General features: G+C 44.8%; 1 protein-coding gene across 11 annotated transcripts in view; it reads left to right on the forward strand.

The window, feature by feature from the left end:
- Positions 1-17958, forward strand: part of Kif3a (kinesin family member 3a) — a 36675-nt gene extending 18717 nt beyond the window's left edge. For 2 of the 11 annotated variants that reach the window (XM_017597556.3, XM_006246347.5), the window contains exons 9-19: positions 1141-1239; positions 2585-2656; positions 4605-4613; positions 7251-7407; positions 7778-7958; positions 8166-8276; positions 8851-8976; positions 11879-11932; positions 12223-12291; positions 12730-12854; positions 14787-17958. In XM_017597556.3, coding sequence (XP_017453045.1) covers positions 1141-1239; positions 2585-2656; positions 4605-4613; positions 7251-7407; positions 7778-7958; positions 8166-8276; positions 8851-8976; positions 11879-11932; positions 12223-12291; positions 12730-12854; positions 14787-14835 — 1052 coding nt within the window. In that variant the 3' untranslated portion in view covers positions 14836-17958. Of the gene's footprint in view, positions 1-1140; positions 1240-2584; positions 2657-3301; positions 4616-7250; positions 7408-7777; positions 7959-8165; positions 8277-8850; positions 8977-11878; positions 11933-12222; positions 12292-12729; positions 12855-14246 lie in introns of those variants that run through there. The other 9 variants (XM_063269988.1, XM_006246351.5, XM_063269990.1 and 6 more) reach the window with 7 other exon arrangements.
- The last annotated feature ends 3628 nt before the right edge of the window (positions 17959-21586 follow it).

Consider the following 21586-nt stretch of genomic DNA (forward strand, 5'->3'; position numbering starts at 1 on the left):
ATTACTAGGATCCCACCCTGCTTGCACACTGTTTCGAGTGTCTGTTCCTCTGTTCGGGGTGCGAGTTGCTGTACCTCTTGGTTCGTGTGAATGGTGTGACTGTGCACATTGGCTCACACATGTTCAAGTCCTTGTGCAGATGGTGCCAGGCAGGCATGTACCAGAGGCAGGCGTGGTGTCAGGCATACGTTTGGAACAGGTTTCACTTTATTGTATCCTTCTGACCCTGTGCTCTTGTTTTTATGATCTAGTTAATAGAATGATCATAAACAGTAAAATGTAGGCAAAAGCATGAAATGAATAATTTATAAACCTATTTTAAAGTTATTTGAAGCTTGTGGAAGTTGATGTAGTATGGAGAGTTTCCATCTGCCCATGTGTGACAGCATTCACACTAGGATCTTGTTACTGAGCCCAGAAAATGCTGATTCAGAACTACTCGCCACCCTGCAGACTACCCAGACTGGCTTCCCTTTTCCTGAGACCCTGTGTGAAAGGACAGTTTGCTGACTGTTCACTTGATCTTTCTGATACAGAGTCTCACTGAGAGGCACAGGTAGCCTCAAACCCTGGCTCAATTTCTTACAGCTTCCAAAGACTTGTGACTCTTTAAAAACATAAATGTCAGGGTTAGAGAAATGATCCTTGTGTGTGTTTACAGCTGTCCTCACAGTGGATCAGATTTTAACTTCTCTTTTAGAACTGTAAAAATGAAATTCCTAGCTAGACATGAAGGTGCCCAGCACTCAGGAGACAGATGCAGGCAGAGTGCTGAGTCCCAGGCCAGCCAGTTACAGAGTGAGATCCTGTCTTAATTTTGTTTCTAAACTAAAATAAAACTTCTGTGTAAATAGTGTGTGTGGTTGCATGTGATCTGTGCACATGCATAGGCTTAGAGGCAAGGTGTTCCTCTTGGCGGAACCAGGGGAAGGCAGGATCTCTCACTGGGCTGGAATCCACCAAGTCGGTGAGTTTGTCAGCAAACTCCAGGAATCTTGCAGTCTCCATCGGCCCTTCACTATCTCTAAGTTTAAATATCAGGCACACTATCCATGAACATTTAAATGGATTTTTCAGTTTCTAAATAGCCAATAATGACTTGGTAACAGACTAAAAGTCATTGTTAAATTTCTGTCCAAGGGGAAGAAGTGTCAGGCTCTGACATCAGTGGGTCAGAGGAGGATGACAACGAGGAGGGTGAACTTGGAGAAGATGGAGAAAAAAGGAAAAAGAGAAGGGGTAAGTTCTGCTCATGTTCTAACCAGTTGGAACTGGCTAGAGCTGCTCCCTGATGATGCAATGCCTACTTTTTATTTGCTATTAATTAAGGTAGTGGTTCCAGCAGGGAGTGCATGCTACATGTGGTTAACTTTGTAAACTTTCTTGTTTCTCTTGCTGACCTAGGCTCTATATCAGCTCTTGGAAAATTCTAAGTTGTAAAACTCTGTGGTGTAGACACAGCATCCTGCAGTTTACATCTTTGTTAGTTACCTACCTGCTTTTGAGATTAGGACAGTATAGGATTTCTTTTCAAGCGATGTTGTTTTTAGAAACCATGTGCCAGTGCTACATTTGAATGAGGATTACAGTGTTTCATTGAATTCCTTTCTATGTGAACTGTGTGCATTCACACCCTTTAAACCTGGGTTTTGGAGCCTGCAGACATATAGACATATATGCAGGCATGTAGAAAAGAATGTCCCTGCCTCATTGCAAACCCAGAGCTCTCCTCAGCTACTGCACATTGTTGAAAACAGACCCCTCACTGCTTAACGGGGAACCCAAATCAAAACCAAAGATTCTGTACGACCAAACACAGGAAAAGCACCGTTGTAGGGCAGAAGTTGGCAGAGTACAGTGTGCTGGCCAGATCCAGCCAGAACCTGCCTTTGTGAATAAAGAGTTTGAAAGCAGCCATGCTCGCTTGTTTCCGCAAGGTCTCTGGCCCTTCACAGCAAAGACGTGGCCTGGCTTTCATAGCTGGTTTGTTTTCTGGCCTGAGAGCAGATGGTAGACTTTCTAAAAGTAAATTTTACATAGAAAAAAGTGCCACTCTTTAATATGTTAAGATATTTTAGAGTAACCTGTACTGAGAAGCTAACCTTTTCCAGTGAGCCTTGTCAGTTATACTCCCAAACTTTAAACATAAGTAAGTAAAGTCTGATAGCCTGATGTCTTGAGGGAAGCTGGGGAATTGGAGAAGTGCTGTCTGTGATGAAGGACAGCCTATTTTTATAATGCGAACTGTGTGACTTTACATTTTAAAGCTGTTTCTTTTTCTTAGCAGTTTAAGTAGACTTGCCTGTCACCGAGTGACATTTTTGTCATTTCAACCCTCTGAATAATTGTACTTTAGATAAATAGTGGGGTTTGCCACTGCCGCAGATCTTAAAAGAAATGCATGGCTTTGTGACAAGAGTTCAGTGGCGGGACTACCTAGTTTCAAGCTGGAGGGAGTCGCACTTGAATGTGAAGCTTTAGTGTCCTCTAAGTCCCTCCTGTGGAACTCAGGTTTTCTCTGTGTACTTGCTCACATCTTGTTCCCTCTCTCTGGTTGTCGTGGGCTCGTTTCTTTGTCTTCCAGGCAGTAGCAGCAGCAGTAGCTCAGACTCCACATGTTCTGTCATAGAGAAGCCCCTGGATGAGTTCTTGCCTCGTGAGTGGCGGCCCTCACCTTCTCTAACAGAGCTCTGGCTTCTCCATCACTCATGGGCTTCATTTGGGAGATGCTGCCCCACTCCCTGTCATGACTGGTCCATGTTGGGCTCCCAGTAGAACAAGCATGTGATCCCCACCCTGCCATGGCTTCAGTTAACTGAAACATAGGCCGAGCCTATGTTTGAGACAGTGAAAGAGAGAATCATGCTTTTGCCGCTGAGATAATGTGAAGAGAGCTAGTAAGCTGTGAGAGGGCCATTCTCAGGGTTCTTTTCTATGCCTCATTATACACCTTAAACTCTGGTCAGTGTAAGAGACATGATCAGCAAATCTTGAATCTCTACAAGTACAAATAATGTTTGTTGGTGCAGCAGCACCCATTGTAACAAGCCGTATGAGCACCAAGTAAAGAGATGTGCGAGGCCTGCGGCGATAAAGACCATGGGAGCAGTGTTTCATCCCAGCTGGGTGCTCCCCTGCTACGTTACCAGGTCAATTTTTAAGATTCTCTGTGAGATGGGATTAGGAAACTCAGTCACACAGAGTTCATAAACTCTGTCTAGACTTACTTCTGGCTTAGTTTTTTTTTTGTAAACCATTAAGTTGAAAAGCATTATTTAATCTTGTCTATTTCTACTTTCAGAAGAAAATGGAAGTGACGCTTGCTTCCCCCAGCTCTCAGCTTGCTGTCTCTTAAAGCATTATCTGTATCCTTACCTTCTCCAGACTAATGACAGAGACCATTGCTTTTAGCTTTACCAGGGACTATGTCAAGAATCTCAAGACACTGTCTGTGACACTGTTGAAGCACGATACCAGAGCAGCTGACCTCACCGGATAATTTACAAAATACACGGCGTTGTTCAGACATCACATAGAAGCACAGTTTTATTATAAACTGTGAGATGGGAGAAAATATCTGAGCAGGAAGCACTGTTCTTTACTTTTCTGTTCTAAAACTCACCATTCTTAGAGAGTAGTTATATGAAAGTAGGTTGTGAAATGAGTCGCACCTTATTCAATTCAAGACCTGTTTTTTCCAATTCAAGAAGCTTTAATTGCTGTCTGCATCCTTAACATTTACCTTTCGTTGTTGTAACATGGATATGTTGGGCAGTGGAGAGATGATTGGCCAGCATGTGGTTGCTGTGTGTAACTTGTGTGTATGTCCCCTCCCATTAAAACATACAAATGGCCTTTTAATGTCCCTTGCTTGAATCATCAGCTGCCATTCACTTCTCTAGTCATTATTTAATTACCCAGGACAGTCTACCTTAGGTGAATGTCAGTTTGCTACTATACAGGTGCACTTCATTTTACATAATTAGAGCCGGTTACAAATCAAGTTGGAAAATAAAATATTAGGAACTTACTGCTTTTAAAATTCATTAACCCTTTTGTTAGTCATGTGATCAGTATAAACTACTGTAAACTAGTTTTGTTGCTTCATGCCTACCTGGTAGATTTTCTTTAAATGGGGAACACCTGTTATGAGTTTTTATAGTGAAAAAACATTGAATTGGGAAATTTTGGTAACGGACAATGAGAGCTTTGCTACTTTTACTTTATTAAGTTTGAAGATTGACTTCATTTGCCCTTGTAGATGTTCTCCAGGTCTTAGCAGGTTCCCAATTCCATGTCTGTGATCCATCAGCATGAGCGCCCGCTCTGAGCTGTACACTGTGGGGCACTGTGGGCACGGAGGCTGCACGGGAGCCACAGGGGAACTGAGCCCAGCATCCGTGGCTGTCTTATGGAACGCGCTTCCCTTGTCTTTCCGCTCGCTCTATTTCAGTTTTGGTTATTTGATTCATGTCTGTGCTCATGCTCAATGAATGCTGTTACACATTTTCTCTGTTTTACAAGGAAATAATGTTTTCCTTCTTCCCTCCTTATCTCTGTGCACATGCTTCCTGTCCGCGACTCGCTTACTGCTTCTTTGCAAGACCAAGCAGGTTGGTGTGATTGGCTGGCACTTCATCTGGTGCAGTTACCCATTTTCTCAAGACCTTTAATTTAAGTCCTTGACATTTTTTTATTTTAATAATTTTTACAAGGTAAGTATTTATTTTTTAAAACAGTTCCATTTTAGCTATTTTGAAAACCTTTCCCCCCTAAATCCTTAAAGATCCATTAAGTCAGTTTTTGAAAATACACCTTACCTGGTTTATTACCCAGGTATGTTCCTCCTTTTTTGAAGGCCAAGAGTCGGTTCTTGGTGCCTACACCATGGGTGCTTGTGACACGTATGGCATTAGTCCAGGTGTCACTTACTGCAGCTCCACCCTTGCCCACCCCACCAGGTCACCTTCACTTTGGTGGCCCTGGACGGCTCCCTACTTCTCTTTGGCTTACCTAGATACTTTTTATACTATCAATGTGCCTTTCTAGATTTACTTACTTAAACTTTTTGTGCTTAATTTTGTCAGTGAGAACTAGAAAAGTCTCTGGGGTCGGGTCTTTTCGAACCCTCTAGAGGTTTTGTGGTTGCTCTTTCATTTTGTTTTGTTGCTTTATTGATTTGGTTGGTGAAACTATTCGTGGTCTTGGGAATGAACCCAGGGCTTTGCACATGGTGGCCAAGCACTGAGCTACGCCCCCGTCTCCTTTAAAAATCTCATCAGAAGTATAAGTGCTCTTCTGCCGTCAAAGGGGTCAAGTGCTCATTGAGGGCACAGAGGGCAGACCACTTCAGGCTCCTTCAGCATACCCCAGTGGAAAGCAGCCCACTGGAGGCTAAGACTTGGATCCAGGGGAGCACAGGCTAAAAATTTATTCTTTAAAGATCTATGTAAAAGTTATTCTTGGTCACCAAATTTTTACAGAGTCACATTTAGCTTAAAATGTTACTTGAAAAAAATAATGTGACTTGTCATGGTGATTCTGGCTAGAGCCACATGGAACTTGACTGTGTGGACCTTTGAATGACCCTCGCTGTGTGCACAGTGTCTTCATGAAGCCCTCTCGAGCACAGTGAGACACTTGCATCTAATGCGTGAGTGTGAAGGGGTCACTGTGGCAGGTGAGCAAGAGACAGCGTCTATACGTTTTTCTATGCAGTCCTGTCTTGTATTACTGCCCCCGGTAGGTTTTTGGAGTTAATTATAACTATTGGCAAAACAAAACACTAGGAGTCCAAAAATACATCCACATACCGATCTGAGCATTTTATCTCTACTGTTAGTTAATCCATGCCTTCTACACATGCTGTTTTTCTTTTAACGTATTTACCATTTTTCTCTAAATGTGTGTGACCCTGAGGCAGAAGTCACATGTTTTAATGTGTATGTGCTTCCTTGTGAACCTGAGCTTGGACTTATGTTCTCAAATTTTTAATAAGTTATTACTGATAGGAAGTTTTTCCATGCATTCATCGGGAATCGGAATTAAATTATTTGTGAAAACTGTTCTTGAGCAGTGTAATTCAGAAGGTTCAGGGTACATGGCCGTGCCGTCAGGCCCCGGCCCACCTCGGGCAGAGTGCAGTGAATCACACCACACCAGCCGCCTGGATCACGGCTCTCAGCTCCCCTTTGGTTTTGTGCTTAGGCTTTGCTTTAGACTTTGGTTCTGAAGCAGGAAGGATGCTGTTAAACTCTCGAATTCCTAATGCGATTTCGTCTTAAGAGTTGAAAAGACCTGCGCATGATCCTGCCTTTCATGGCTTCTGCAAGAGTCTACTCAGATCTGTGGTCCCTCATGACTGGTTTTCAGTTCCTTTTCCTTCTTTACAGGAGGGGCTCAATTTAGGGTAGAGGTATTACTCTATAATCCTCTGTCCTTGTCCTTGGGAAGGAAGTTGAGAATGAGAAGCTTTCAGGGCCTTAGGCTGACAGTTCTGTGAAACGCTTGCTGTTCTGAAGGAACACATTTCTTAGAACTTGCATCAACCACAAATGAATTGTCATTGGCTCAGTTTCAGAACCATTTTAATAAGTTAGCGCTTGTTTTCTCTTGGTGATTTTTTTTCATATAACTGCATGAACTTGAGGCTCACTGGCGAACTGATGTGAGCAGGCTGCATATGTCTGCGCGCATTAACACGCTGCCATCGGTCAGTCAGTCGGTCGGTCGGAAGCTGCTTTTCAGCCTCGTTGGCGGTGGTGCTTTTGCTGCCCTCATACCCCGCATGTTTGGTCTGAGTCAGGGCCTGTGAGGTCCAGTTGGACATAGGAAGTTACCTTGGCGGCTCATTTATGATTGATCAGGGCGGCTTACCAGGGCGACACGCCTGACTCGAGCGAGTAGCTTACAGGTGAAGGGTGAAAGCGAGTGCAGATATCTTCCTGTTTAGCTTCTGTGTGCTGTTTGGGGCCCCCCAGGCTTTGCTTTTTAGTTGGCTCTCTGTTAACTGTCTCCCCCATTCTGCTCATCTGTTTGCCCTCTTCATTTTCTCCTTTACATATCACTGCACAGTTGGACAACAGTTTGAGTCTATTAATGAACTAAAAAATTCTGGGAACTGCTGAGTAGAAGCGGAAGCTTAGCTCTCTGTGCTGATGACGGAGCACAGGCTCCGCTGTACTAAGCTGATCTTGTGTCTGAAACACCGACTGGTTTTAGTGACTGCTGCACTTACATGACTCAAATAGGTAAAAAGAAAGTTTCCCCAGATAAGATGATGGAAATGCAAGCGAAAATTGATGAGGAGAGAAAAGCACTGGAAACCAAACTCGACATGGAGGAAGAAGAAAGAAACAAGGCTAGAGCTGAGCTGGAGCGACGGGAGAAGGACCTTCTGAAAGCCCAGTGAGTGTGCGTGCTGGGGCGCTGGGGGTTCACCACAGGCCACTAGTGTTCTTCAGGGACTGTGTATCAGGACATCGATCAATTAAAAAACAACCCAAAACTTGATTTTTCGTCTCTAGCATAGCTGTTTTGGGGTGGATGGTGGGTCCACTGAGTGTGATATGTTTCTAAGACTTGGATCTTTCTGATCACTTACTCTCTGTGTAGGAGATAATATTGACCAGTGTGATGAGTTAATGCTGTGTGGGGCTATGATCTGGAGAGATGACATGGCTGAGTTCTCTGAGCGTGCGGCTTCAGTCCCGCTCACATGGGGCGGCGAGACTTGGAGAGCGGATGGCATCACTTCAGGGTGTTCTTTTAATTACAGACAAGAGCATCAGTCTTTGCTGGAAAAACTGTCTGCGCTGGAGAAGAAGGTGATTGTCGGTGGTGTGGACTTGTTGGCCAAAGCTGAGGAGCAAGAGAAGCTTCTCGAGGAGTCCAATATGGAGCTGGAGGAGCGGAGGAAAAGAGCTGAGCAACTTCGGAAAGAACTAGAGGAAAAAGAGGTGACGCCATGTTGAGTGTGTTGAGTGCAGAATGATCACCTTTCCCAAATTCCAGAGAGAGATGCTTGGCTTTAAATACCACAAGTTAAATGGCTAGCAAGTTAGGGGTCATTTCGAAGACGACAACTGCTGAATGTCTAGATCGTTTGTTACACTGAGTTTGTGACTTAAGGAAATTACTCTAAAGTTAACCTGTTTCTATCATAGCAAGAACGCTTGGACATCGAGGAAAAATATACCAGTCTGCAAGAGGAGGCACAAGGAAAGACCAAGAAATTAAAGAAAGTCTGGACCATGCTGATGGCTGCAAAGTCAGAGGTTGGTATCTTGAAAATTGCCCATCATGCAGTGTAGAGTCTTAACGTGACCTGCAGTTTTGTTTCGTTTTTGTTGTTGTTTTTTGAGACAGGGTTTTTCTGTGTAGCCTTGGCCATTCTAGAACTAACTCTGTAGCTAAGCTGGCCTTGAACTCAGAGATACATCTGCCTGCCTCTGCTAGTACTAAAGGCATGTGCCACTCTGCCCTGGCTTTGTGTGCTTACGGTTTTGTTTTGGTTTTTTTTTTTTTGTTTTTTTCTTTTTTCTTTTTCGGAGCTGGGGACCGAACCCAGGGCCTTCCGCTTGCTAGGCAAGCGCTCTACCACTGAGCTAAATCCCCAACCCCGTGCTTACGGTTTTAAAGCTGAGTTTTAAAGTTCTTTCCATATATTTTAAGCTACTCATTAAGCTCTCCAACCTTCCCTCCTGTTCCTAGTTATAAGTGATCTGAAATAGCCAACAGTGGTATCAGTCTGTCTGAACTGGGCCAGTGTTTACTGGGCCTCAATGTCCTGGGCCAGGTGTGTTGTGCTTCAAGTCTTGTTTACTTTACACTGTCATGGTTCTCTGATAGATGGCTGATCTCCAGCAAGAGCATCAGAGGGAAATTGAAGGCCTCCTGGAGAACATTCGGCAGCTCAGCCGTGAGCTCCGACTTCAGATGCTCATCATTGATAACTTCATACCTCAGGACTACCAGGTGAGGGAGACTCCAGTCTGGACATTAGGTCATTGGCGAAGGCTAGAGAATAAGCCGTTGTAACTAGGATGTTAAGTGTTTGCATTTCAACTGTCCTCTGTAAAGTGTGTTTGAACCAATGCCATCATATGAAATTGTCCCGGTTACGGTTACTGTTGCTGTGTTCAAGCACCATGACCAAAGCAACTTGGGGAGGAAAGTGTTGATTTGGCTTACACTTCCATATTACTGTTTATCCTGGTAGGGCAGGAACCTGGACACAGCAGCTGATGCAGAGGCTATGGAGGGATGCTGCTTAATAGCTTGCTCCTCATGCCTTGCTCAGCCTGCTTTCTTACAGCACCCAAGATCACCTGTCCAGGTAGGGCACTGCCCACATGGGCTGATCCCTCACCCACCAGTCACTAAGAAAACACCCTGCACATGGTTCTTAGGGAGGCACTTTTTTCTTTTTTGGTTCCTTTTTTTTTTCGGAGCTGGGGACCGAACCCAGGGCCTTGCGCTTCCTAGGCAAGCGCTCTACCACTGAGCTAAATCCCCAGCCCGGGAGGCACTTTTTTCAATTGAGGTCCCTTTTTTTCAGATAACTCTAGTGCACATCATGTTGATAAATTTAGCCAGCATAAAAGATGTTAATTTTCTTAATTTTCTTTAGAATGTAATTATCGTTTTGACTATCTAAGTATCTAAATAAGAATGTGTCAGCCCATTGGAAGGACTTTGGTTCATGTAATGTATGCTTAAGGAGGTGACAGACCTATTAATTCATTAGCATGCTTTATTAGAAAGTACAGAGGAAGCTTAAGAGGTAGGTCAATGGTTAAGACCACTGGTGGCCCTTCCAGAGGACCCAGGTTCAATTCCCAGCATCCACATAACAAACCATCTGTAATTCCAGTCCCAGGAGATCCAACTCCCTCCTCTGCAGGCATCAGACAGACACGTGGTTCAGAGACACACAAATACACAAAATTCATGTGTAAATAACTTTCAAATAAAAAAATAAGCAGAAGATGAATGTTCTCTGTCCACCGCCTTTCTCCCCACCTCTCTCTCGTCTCTCTTCTCTCTTTCTCTTCTTTTTCTTTCTCTGTCTCTCTCTGTGTAAATAGACAGAACATGAAATTGCTCACTCTAGTCATCTAGTCATACAGTCAATAACACTAAATTTGGGGTTGGGGATTTAGCTCAGTGGTAGAGCGCTTGCCTAGGAAGCACAAGGCCCTGGGTTCGGTCCCAAGCTCTGAAAAAAAGAACCAAAAAAAAAAAAAAAGTATTAAAAAAAATAACACTAAATTTATTCACTTCCTTGTACAACCTGACATCATCAGAAATCATTTTCAGATGAGTAATTGTTATCATTATCATTATAATTGTTATGTTGATAACTTTAAAATCTTATCTTTTTCTTAGCAAAAATTTTATTTTGTCTTTCGTTTGTGTTTATGTGAGAATGTGGGTTTGTGCATAGAGTCTAGGGAAGAATATTGGGTCCCCTATAACTGGAGTTACAGGAGGTTGTGAGCTGCTGGATGTGGGTGCTGGGAACTTAGCCCCAGTTGTCTGCAAGAGCAGTGGGCACTCAAGCCCTAGAGACATCTCTCCAGCCCACCTTCTAGTATATCTTGATACACGTGTGTGTGTGTGTGTGTGTGTGTGTGTGTGTGTGTGTGTGTGTGTGTGTTATGATTCTCAGTGAAGCTATGAGAAATTTGTCTGAAATTTTCCCTTTTGACTCAGTACCCAGAGTCATTCCTGGGTTTCTGGTATACTCCAGGATGCCCTAGTTCCACAAACTCATTACCCAAATCAGAGCTGAGATGCAGACTGTAACCTGTTTCTAGCCAGATGCTTTCCCGGCTTTTCTATTTCTTAGCCTCTTCAGCCCAGCCTGTCTGTCCTACTGATTCCTGGGCCAGCCTGTCTGTCCTACTGATTCCTGGGCCAGCCTGTCTGTCCTTCTGATTCTTGGCCCAGCCTGTCTGTCCTTCTGATTCCTGGGCCAGCCTGTCTGTCCTTCTGATTCCTGGGATCCCAACTTTAGCCTTTTGTTATGTAGTTGAATATTATGAACATGTGTTCCTAAGAAATGTGTGTATACTTAAATTTACTTTTATGTATATGGATGTTTTGCCTATATGTATATATGTGTACTGTGTATAGGATTGGTGCCCACAGAGAAGAGGTGTTAGATGCCCCTGGAATTAGAGTTGTGAGTCACTGTTGTGAGCCACCATGTAGGTGCTGGGGACTGAACTAGGTCCTCTGCAAGAGCAATTGCTCTTAACTATTGAGCCACCTCTGCAGCCCATAGAGTGTGTATTTATAAATGCTCGATGCGGGCTGGGCAACAATAGTGCAGGGCTTTAATGCCAGCACTCGGGAGGCAGGTGTGCCGGATCTCCGAGTTCCAGGCCAACCTGGTCTCCAGAGTGAGTTCCTGGATAGCCTGGGCTGTTACACAGGGAAACCCTCTGTCTCAAAACAAAAGCAGAACTGCAGTCCAAAATGTTTAGAAACACCTTTTTTTCACTTAACATTGAAACTGTAGGTCTACTAGGCCAGTGAGATTGTTCAGCAGGTAAAGGCTCGTTATGAACTTGGGAGCCTGTGTTTAATGCCTGGAACTCGCATAGAGGTATAGAAAGAGAGCACTGACTCCACCTGAACACCATGACATGTCCCTACCCCATCATGTCTGTCACACAGTAGTGATAAAATGCAAGGCCTTTAAAGGAACTTACTTAGTTCAAGGCCTGGGGAAGTCAAAGGGATTTTTATGAGCAAGATGCCATGATACATATAGGAAGACGTCTGTCACTCATGGCTGTGTCGCTTTTGTATACACAGGCCTATTGGTATTTTTCAGTGCCTTAATTGTTGATTTTTACTCTTTTTGAAGGAAATGATTGAAAACTACGTCCACTGGAATGAAGACATAGGAGAATGGCAGCTGGTGAGTATCCCTCACACGTGGTGAAATTATAGTGTGGAGGGTGCTGGCTGCTGCGGGGGTGGGGGGTGGTGGAGGAGCAGGTGCAGGACGGAGCAGATCAGAGCTCAGTGCACCGATAGGCTATTTTTCTGATTCACAGCAGCGTGGAGACCATTTGTGGAAGTAGGTTGGGCCGGGGCTTCCTGGTACTGGACTAGGCTCCTTGGTGCTCACTAGTGAGTGGGCAGGGCATCTCATGACCCTTCCCAGGTCACAGTATTAATTCACATGTGTCTCTCTTCCTTTTTCAGAAATGTGTGGCCTACACAGGAAATAACATGAGGAAACAAACTCCAGTCCCTGACAAGAAGGAGAGAGACGTAAGAGCACACAGACTGCTTCTGTCTTTGTAGGATGGGGCACAGTGTGGCTCATTGTTTTCAAGTCCAGGCTCTTTGGTGGGGCTGCTAGGACAGGCCTGCTCTCCTGCACTCAGCAAAGTCACTTTTCCTCTTCTACAAGCACAGCCTGTCACTCTGGTGCCCTTCTCACCACTCTGGGCTGTGGGGACATGGCAGGGACTAGGATCTAGCCTTGCTTCCCTTAGGCTGAGGTCAGCCGGAGTTGTTCTTTACATCTGGGGACTTTGTGGTGCATTGGGACCTGTAATTCTCGAGCTTTGAGTACAGCGTGCATACTGGGACAGAAAACACCTTAAGGGTTATTTGATTTTCTCTTTAGTGGTTCTTCTGCCTCATGTCCGACAAGTTTTAAATCTTCCCCATTCTGGTTTAACATGCGTATGTGTTTTCTTGTAGCCATTTGAAGTAGACCTTTCCCACGTGTACCTCGCCTATACAGAGGAGAGTTTGCGTCAGTCTCTGATGAAGTTAGAAAGGCCACGGACCTCCAAGGGAAAGGCCAGGCCAAAGACCGGTAGAAGGTGAGCAGGTTGAGAAGGTAGATTCAGATACACTTAAAGGCAGTCAAACTTTAGTTGAAATGGCACAGTTTGAAATTATGTCTTTATGCAGTTACAATTTGATAAGCAAAGTAGAGATAAAGAATTGCACTCTGGGACAGTTGTGGTGGCAAACACCTTTTCCCAGGACGTGGGTGACAGCAGACTGAAGATCTGAGTTCCAGGCCAGCCTCATCTGCATTGCACATTCAAGATGGCCAGGGCTTCACAGTAAGACCTGTCTCAAACAAAACAGGAAAAGAGCAGCTCTTTCAGACTTCTGCCCCGGGAAGACCTTTCCTAGTGTTTACCCACCACCTACTCTCTTGTTGAGGGTCTTAATTTTTACACTAAGTCTCCTACTTAGATACTAATTAATTTGCCTAGTTTGATTCTCAAAAGACATTGCTCCAAGGACACTGATTTCCTAGATCTCAAGAGAAGCGCGTGTGACTCGCACCAGTTTTGATAGTTGTGTAGTCTGTGCTTCATCACTAAGCGCAGAGGCTTGGGGCTAATGCTCCCTGTGTTCCTACATTGAACTGATTTGAACCAATTACAAGACTTTTGTTTTACATGCAGGGTGGTTAATTGGTGTTACATAGTCTTTAAATGTAATACTAAAAAATCGAGATCATTAAACTAGGGCTTGAAGGAATCAGTTGCCTGTTAAAATATTACAAGAGTTTTGCATTTTGTAACATGTAGATGATTTAAAGATTTTTATATGCTAACTGAATCTGTACATGGAATCTTTAAATCTATAAGTATTATCTATATATGAGTGTCTCCCTGCATGCTTATATGTGTACCAGGCGTCAGGTCCCCTGGAGTGGTTGATTGAGAGCCACCATGTGAGTGTTGGGATGTGAGCTCAGGTCTTCAGAATAACAACAAATGCCCTTGAGCACCACACATCCCTGCAGCCCCACTGTTCTGCCATTGGAAGATGCTCGTCTCTGCTCGCCAGTTATTATGAAGATGCACTTCAAATGGGGCGAATCATAATGAGACAGTTGGCTTGACAGAGAAACAGGCAGAGCAGGGCAGGGGAGCAAGCTGGGAGAGAGGTTCTGTCCCTTGTTAGTGTGGGAACAGAGGCCCCATTATTACTGGACTATTGCCTTTTAAAAGAGGACCCAGGTGGGGTTGGGGATTTAGCTCAGTGGTAGAGCACTTGCCTAGGAAGCGCAAGGCCCTGGGTTCGGTGCCCAGCTCCGATAAAAAGAACCAAAAAAAAAAAAAAGAGGACCCAGGTTACTCAACTACATTTTTTAAACTGTATAGATCTTATAACAAATAGTTTGGCAAGCTGTTTTGATTTAGTTTTTATAATGCACCACTGTAAAATATATGCCTCTTGTTTAACTTAAGGTAAAGAAAATACTTGTGGGCCAACATATGATGCAGACTCTACTCTGTAACAGAATCCAGGCCTGGAAAAACCCCGTAGTTATCCTAAGAAATAAGAAAACAGAGCAGTGCTTCTTGAGAGGCCTGCAGTTGAGTGTGCTGGACAGCAACAAAGAAAGCCCATGACAGACTCCTATAGGCTCAGCGCCTGCACCTGGCAAGTGACTGCTTTTCCTGCTTCTCTGAGGCTGCCTGTACTGTTAGCGTCCTCGGAGGAGATGACCAAGGGGCATCCCTGATAAGTTTAGCTGCCACCTGACTGCACCTTGTCTGACCCCGCCTACGCTCAGCTGCTCACCACTCTGGAATACTGTGCTGTGGCAACCTGCTCTTGTGCTTGCTTTCAGTGACCTACCCTGGAAAAAATGGGTAGCAGGCGAACCTTGCTATGTCAAGCATGGGCAGTGTTGGTCCATTCCTGGACCCTGACCACAAAAAGTGTTGGCAGTTCAGTCTCTTAGGGAAAACCACTCACCTTGCATTTTTTTCTTCTCTTAACAGAAAGCGTTCTGCAAAGCCTGAGACCGTAATTGATTCTTTACTTCAGTAAATGTTACAGAATTAAAGTTACAATAATAATAATAAAAAGTGATATTCTCATGCCTGGAGAGAAGTCCTTAATTAAGACACGGAGGACACCTGTATGTTCACATAATAGAAGCTGTCAATGACGGAGAGAGACTGGAATAGCAGTTTTCCTAACATTTTTTAGACTCTTTAGTTTCTGTAACATGTAAGTGTGCAGCTCATGACCGCTGGGCATGGTGCACTGTCTGTCACACGCTCTGCAGGCAGTAAGGGCACTGTGGTTGTTCGTGACTGTGCGTCTCTTAGCTCTGTATTCAACGCCTGTGGCTCTAGACAAGCAGAGTCTCAGAACAGAACCCAGTCTGTCTTGTTTGCACCCAGCATATAGCAGATCTCCTTGTCCTGTGTCCTGTGCTGGGCTGCTCATCTGAGCAGAGACTTGGTCCTACACCTGCCTGGCCTGCCTAAGTGCAGCCCAACTTTATAGGAATATTAACTGCATCTAAGTGTGCAGTGACTGCCTTTATTGATCTCCGGTGGGAAATTGTAAAATCTGATAGCTTTTCAGGTTTACATTTTAATGCAGTTAAATACAGTTTGATCGTGCGCTTCACCTGTCCACCCGCCACTTCTGTCGCTCTGACTCCACACTCAGCCTTTGTTGTTACTGAGTTGACCTCCCACTTCTCCTGAAGCCAGGAGGAGCTATTTACCTTTGTCATACACACATTCTAAAAAATTCCCCTGGACATACAGCTTGCAGGCACTCCCCATCTGCATTTTAAGTTTGATGGAAATAACTATAAAAATCGAGACCAGACTCACTTTTCAGAAAATGAAGCAAAGTCAAAAATGCCTTTTAATTTTCATATATATATATATATATATATATATATATATATATTCTCTTCTGATTTCTTGTATTGATTAATCCAGTTAGATAGTATTCTTCTACACAAAAAAGTTACGTCCATTGTATAGTGAGATAAGTTATAGTAAATAGAAGGTTTTGGTTTCGTCGTTTACTTATACAAATGTTTTGAAGGTCATGAGCTTCCTAAACCTAAGTTTGGAATTATACAATCCACTCTGAGCTATTTATTGCAAAAGTTTTGAGACTTCCCAAGTTAGGATTAATCAGATTGCTACGATTTTAACAAGTTTGGATAAACACTGATTTATAATTACATTGCCCTGTGTGTCTGTGGGTGGCTCAACAGAGAGGTGCAGCCCTGGTGAGGTGGAGGAAGGCATGGCGGTTCATTTTCAGCTTTCTTGAATTGGAGCACTGAGTATCCTGTATGTACCGGGTGCTGGTGTGAGCATGGCCACTGTGGCAGCATTTTCAAGACATTTTCAAGGTGTGGCCTGCTGTGACTCGGTGAGCCTTGTGTATCGCTTGCAAAGGCTCAAGTGAGCCGAGTGTCTTGGTGGCGTCAGATTTCGCAGCGCAGTGATGTAAGTTTAACTGTTAGTAATTAGAAGACTCTGTGCGCCTTCGTCTTAAAGTCCACGTTTCCATTATTTAGCAGCTCAGCTGCCCCAGAAGGAATAGCTGCTGTAAATTAGGCTAAAGCACGAGAGAAATTAAATCTAGTTAAAGTCCATCACAGTAACAAAAATAACTCCATAAACTAAAAATATTAGAAACTTGACTAGGCATCTTGACTTGGTAATTTTGTTTGCTTGCTTGTTTGTTTTGTTGAAACAGGGTCTCTCTGTGTTAGCCCAGGCTGGCCTGGACTCCTGATCCTTCTGCCTCAGCCTCAGTTGCTGGAATTGTGGATGTATGGCATCATGTCAAGTCACGCACTTATTAAAGCACTGATGTTAAAACTCCAATCAGGCGGACAGTGTTCACTTCTGAAAACCAAACGAAAGTCTGGCCAGGTGGGGAGGTCTGCTGCAGATGGCTAGGACGCCCACTCTGTCACAGCCGTGCTGTGGCTGCTTCTCCTGCACTGTGTCCTCATCTACAGTGGAATAATTTGTATTTTCAGTGTTAATTTCATGAATGGATAGACTTGCTTGCTTAATGTTTAAAATAAATGTACAGATTTTAATGAGTGGAACAGATCTATAAACAGGCTGTTGATGCACCCTTTTTCCCTTGGTTTAAGAGTAGTGTTTATGGGGCTGAGGATTTAGCTCAGTGGTAGAGCGCTTACCTAGGAAGCACAAGGCCCTGGGTTCGGTCCCCAGCTCCGAAAAAAAAGAACCAAAAAAAAAAAAAAAAAAAAAAAAAGAGTAGTGTTTATTTATTTGAAAGGAGCTGTAATAGGATGTTACAGCAGGCTCTGCACTTACATACCCTAACAGTCAGGCCCTCCCCACTCAATGTCCTCCCCACTTCAGGCTTGGCTGAGAGGAAGGCTCTGCAGCCAGTGTGTGTCCCAGAATCCTCTGGTAAGCCGTCTCATTTGTATTCTGGAAAAGGTGATTTTCAAATTTTTGTTTCTGGCAGCCAGAACACCAAGGTTAGTTTGGAAGGAGAGGGGGAATCGTTACTTCATCCGCAGCCTGATTTAGAGTTATGATTATAGTTTCCGCGATTTCATTTCCATTTTAGGTTGCTGTGGCCCTTCCCCCTTTCTCTCTTTGAACTATTAACAAACAAGGAATACCTTTTTACTTTTAGAGCTGTGAATTAAGGAATGGGCAGAGTTTACATTTACACACACCTGTGTCTGCCCAGTTTCTTCCCCTTCCCCCTCTTCCCTTTTGAGATAGAGTCCAATATAGTTCAGGCTGGCCACAAACCCTCTGTGTAGCCCAGGTTAGCCTTTAAACTCCTAATCCTCCTACCTCCACCTGACGAACCACTATGCCCAGCTTCTCCTCCACCCCTTAACATATATAATTTTTTCTCTCTTCCTTTTCCTTAAAATACTAGAACCCATAGTTCTTCCTAGTGCCTTTGAGCTGCCCCTGCAGTCTGACTAATTAGAATCAGTGAAACCCTGAGTAGCGTTACTGTAGTGCTGTTACCGACCAGGATACAAACTGTACAGAAAGTTTGCTGTGTTAATACAAAATCCACATTTGAGTTGTGTTTTATGTATAAATATGTACTTGTCCAAGCTGTATATATCAGTGTGTGTGTACATGCAGCACGGTAAGATGAGAAATAAATGCCTTCCCAACACCTACTGTCTTTTAAAACATCTTTCTTCATTTTTATTTTGTTGTGTGCGAGTGTCTGCATGCATGTGTGTACACCACATGTGTGCCGTGTGGCTGTTCTGGGATAATGGCTTCTCCATGGCTGTGTAGAGGGGACCATCTCCCTCTGTTCTTCTCCACCAAAGACCCCAGGACCATTAGTTAGAATTACATATAGCTGGTTGGGAAGAACGGCTGGACACTCAGGAGGCTCCCAGACAGCCCCAAAGTCCTCTGAGAAGAGGGTGTCCTCATGTTTTTCCATTTCCTTTTTAACATGTGTTTGCATGTTCTGCCCAAATCTATGCTTGTGCACTGTGAGCCTACCCAGTGCCTGCAGCAGTCAGGAGAGAACATCCCATCCTTCAGAACTGAACTTAGGGACAGTTGAACCACCATGTGGGTCCTGAGACCCAAACCCCTCTCCTCTGCAAGATCAGCCAGTGCACTGAACTTCTGAGGTGTTTCCCCAGCCCTCAAGTTTTTCTTTGATTGATTGAACTGTAAGGTCTAATGGTTGCCTCCTTACTCTTGCCTGGTGGACTCTGAGTCACCACCTCCTACTCCCTCTCTTCTTTAAGACTAATAACAATAGTTTTGGGGTGCACACATACATGCCCACATGTGGGTGCAGGTCTCTTACTGCTCTAGGGCTCGCTGGGTATGCTAGGCTAGGGGACCAGTTAGTTCCAGGGCTGCTGCTTTCTCTGCCAACACTTCATTCAGCCTTTTCCTGAGTGCTGGGGTCACACTTTACCTGCTGAGTGTTCTCTCCAGCCATGCCCCTTCCCCACTGTTAAGATTTTATTTTTGTGTTGAGTCGGGGTGAGGTGGGGAGGTTATGTACATGTGAGTGTAATTACCCATGGAAACCAGAAGGGGGTGTCAGATCCCCTCAGACTGGGATTACAGACAGTTGTGAGCCACACAGCATGGGGGCTGGGAGCTGAATTCCAATCTTCCGGAAAAGCACTATGTGCTCTTAACCTCTGAACAATCTCTACCCCAATCCAGTTTCATCCCAGCCCGAATGTCCTTTTTTGAGTCTGATTCATTTAGCCCAGGTTGGCCTTCAACTCTGTATGTAGCCAAGGATGGCCTTCAGTTTCTGATCATCTTGCTTCTCCCTCCCTCTCCACCCCCTCCTGAGTGCTGAGATCACAGGCTGGGGCCACCAAGGCAAGTCACCCTACTGTTTCCTGTCCTCATCTTTTCCAGTGAATCACTCAAATTCATTTGTAAAACTAGGCAGTATCTGAATGAATGGTGATCAGTCAGGCCAAGTCCAGGGAGGACATCGGGAGCTTCAGGCAGAGGGGAAGAGCCTCCAGACAAACGTGTGAGTGGATTAGCAGACTTGTTCCTTCTTTAACTCTTTTCATTTGCAAAGCAAATGAGGTATTCCGGCTTCCTTCGGAAGCTGAGCCCTCGTGTGGGAAAATGATTGTGAAGAGGGCTACTTCAAAAACAACCTGTTTCCTCTCAGCATTTATCTTGGGCTTCCTGCGACCCAACCTTCAAGTTACTTTTATCAGTGTTATCAGAACATCACGTTGTCTTACCCCATCACGGTTATGGCTCTCGAGTAGGGCAGATCAGAAGCTCTCCCACACCTGCTCCCCTCCCCCAGCCCCTTAGGAGGGCTGGGGAAATTTGAGTTTAGTCAAAGGCTACATCTCTCCGGTTGTAGCTAAGAACTCAACTGGGACTTTACAGCCGAATAAAATTTTCTCAGAGTCCGATATCAATCTTAACAAAGAGGATATTGCCTAACTCAACCTAAGAGTTGGTACAAGAGATGCTGCAGAAATCCTATGCTAGCCGCAACTTCTAATCTCCAGCAAGTTTCGCCCTTCACTGGCGGGACTGCCTCCCTTTTGCTGATAATCTTTTAGGTTGGCATACAGGACGGCTCACTGTGGCATCCTCATACACACATACTGGTGTTTTATAAAAAGAAAGAGCCAAGGATATGTTTGATAGAGCGAGGTATGGTGAGATGGGAGGGGTGCCCTCTGTGGGCCCATGCTGAGGCATCCCTTCCCCCTGAGGTACCAGCCATACAAGGACAGAGTATAGAAAAGAAAGGGGAAAGGGGAAGGGCGAGGGGAAAAGGGGTCAGAGAGAGAAGAGAGGCCGTTGCCAGGTAACTGTGGGGGCGGAGTCTAGGAGGAATGGTAACATATACTATTAATAATGTGTTTAATTAGCCCCCCTCATCCACTCTCCTTCCCCTTCTTTCCTCCAAATAGTCTCATCTTCTGATTCTCACAGGTCACATGCTGTTCTGACCATCCTATCCCTGATGGTCTCCCCCCGGCCCCAAATTTATTTTTATATGCATTAGTGTTTTGCCTGTGTGAGGGTGTCAGATCCCCTGGAACTAGATTTATAGACAGTTGTGAACTGCCATGCAGGTGCTGGGATTTGAACCTGGGTCCTTGGGAAGAACACCCACTGCTCTTAACCACTGAGCCATCTCTCCAGCTCTTCTCCTGCTTCTCTTAACTCCCTTTCCCTTTACCCACGTACACATGCTCTAAACATACAGATTTAAGTCCAGGTTCTGCATAAAATGGAAGAAGTTGTCTTTCTCAATTTGGCTTTACACAGTCTCCAGCTCCATTCTTTCTGTAAACGTGACTTCAGTCTTCACGCCTAAGCCTGATTCCGTACTCTTTATCTAGTCATCTGTTGACACCTCGGCTCCAGGTCTTCATGACGGCAGTGCTCCAGTGACTGCAGCTGCACAGGCATCTCCGTAGAGCAGTCAATCCATCAGGCTGACAGCTGAATCATACGATTCACCTATGGTTAAGTAAGGACCGCCATACAGTCCTACGGTGGCTGCCCCAGCTTGCTTTGCCATCGGCAATGTTTAAGTGCCCTGGTGCCCTCCTAAGTGTATCTTGGGGTTGGGGAGATGTATCAGTGGGGCAAGGACACTTACTGAGGAAGCATCAGGACCCAACTTCACATCTCCAGGACCCATTTAAAGGTGGAACATGGCCATCGGTGCCCGAAACCCCAGCACTGCTGGGGGCAGACACAGTCACGTTTCAGTGAAAGGTCCTGTCTTAAAGACACATGGCAGGGGCTGGGGATTTAGCTCAAGGGGCTGGGGATTTAGCTCAGTGGTAGAGCGCTTACCTAGGAAGCGCAAGGCCCTGGGTTCGGTCCCCAGCTCCGAAAAAAAAAGAACCAAAAAAAAAAAAAAAAGACACATGGCAGAATGGTAGAGCAGGACACCCAGTGTTGTCCTCTGGACTGTGTACTTGGGCCCACACAGGCAAGTGCACACATTTGCACACATGCTGCACGCATGCACACACAAAAATCATAAAAATTAAACGTGTCTCTCCTGTGTTGCAGCAGGAGTCTACTGACCACCTTCCCCCCTGAGGCATGTAGTGCGTCCTTTAGAACAGAAATGCCAGCTGTGGGCTGGAGAGACAATAGGCAGAAGGGCCAGCTTCCACTCTTAGTCCAAGGGAGCAAACGTGTCTTCCACACACATGCCAAATGGGCGCTCGGCATGCACTGGGCCCACAGCACGAAAGCATACTTTGTTTGCTCTGACACTGGCTAATGGAGAACAAGAAGGTTTAATT

The sequence above is a fragment of the Rattus norvegicus genome, chromosome 10 (assembly GCF_036323735.1).
Source record: "Rattus norvegicus strain BN/NHsdMcwi chromosome 10, GRCr8, whole genome shotgun sequence".
Classification (NCBI taxonomy): domain Eukaryota; kingdom Metazoa; phylum Chordata; class Mammalia; order Rodentia; family Muridae; genus Rattus; species Rattus norvegicus.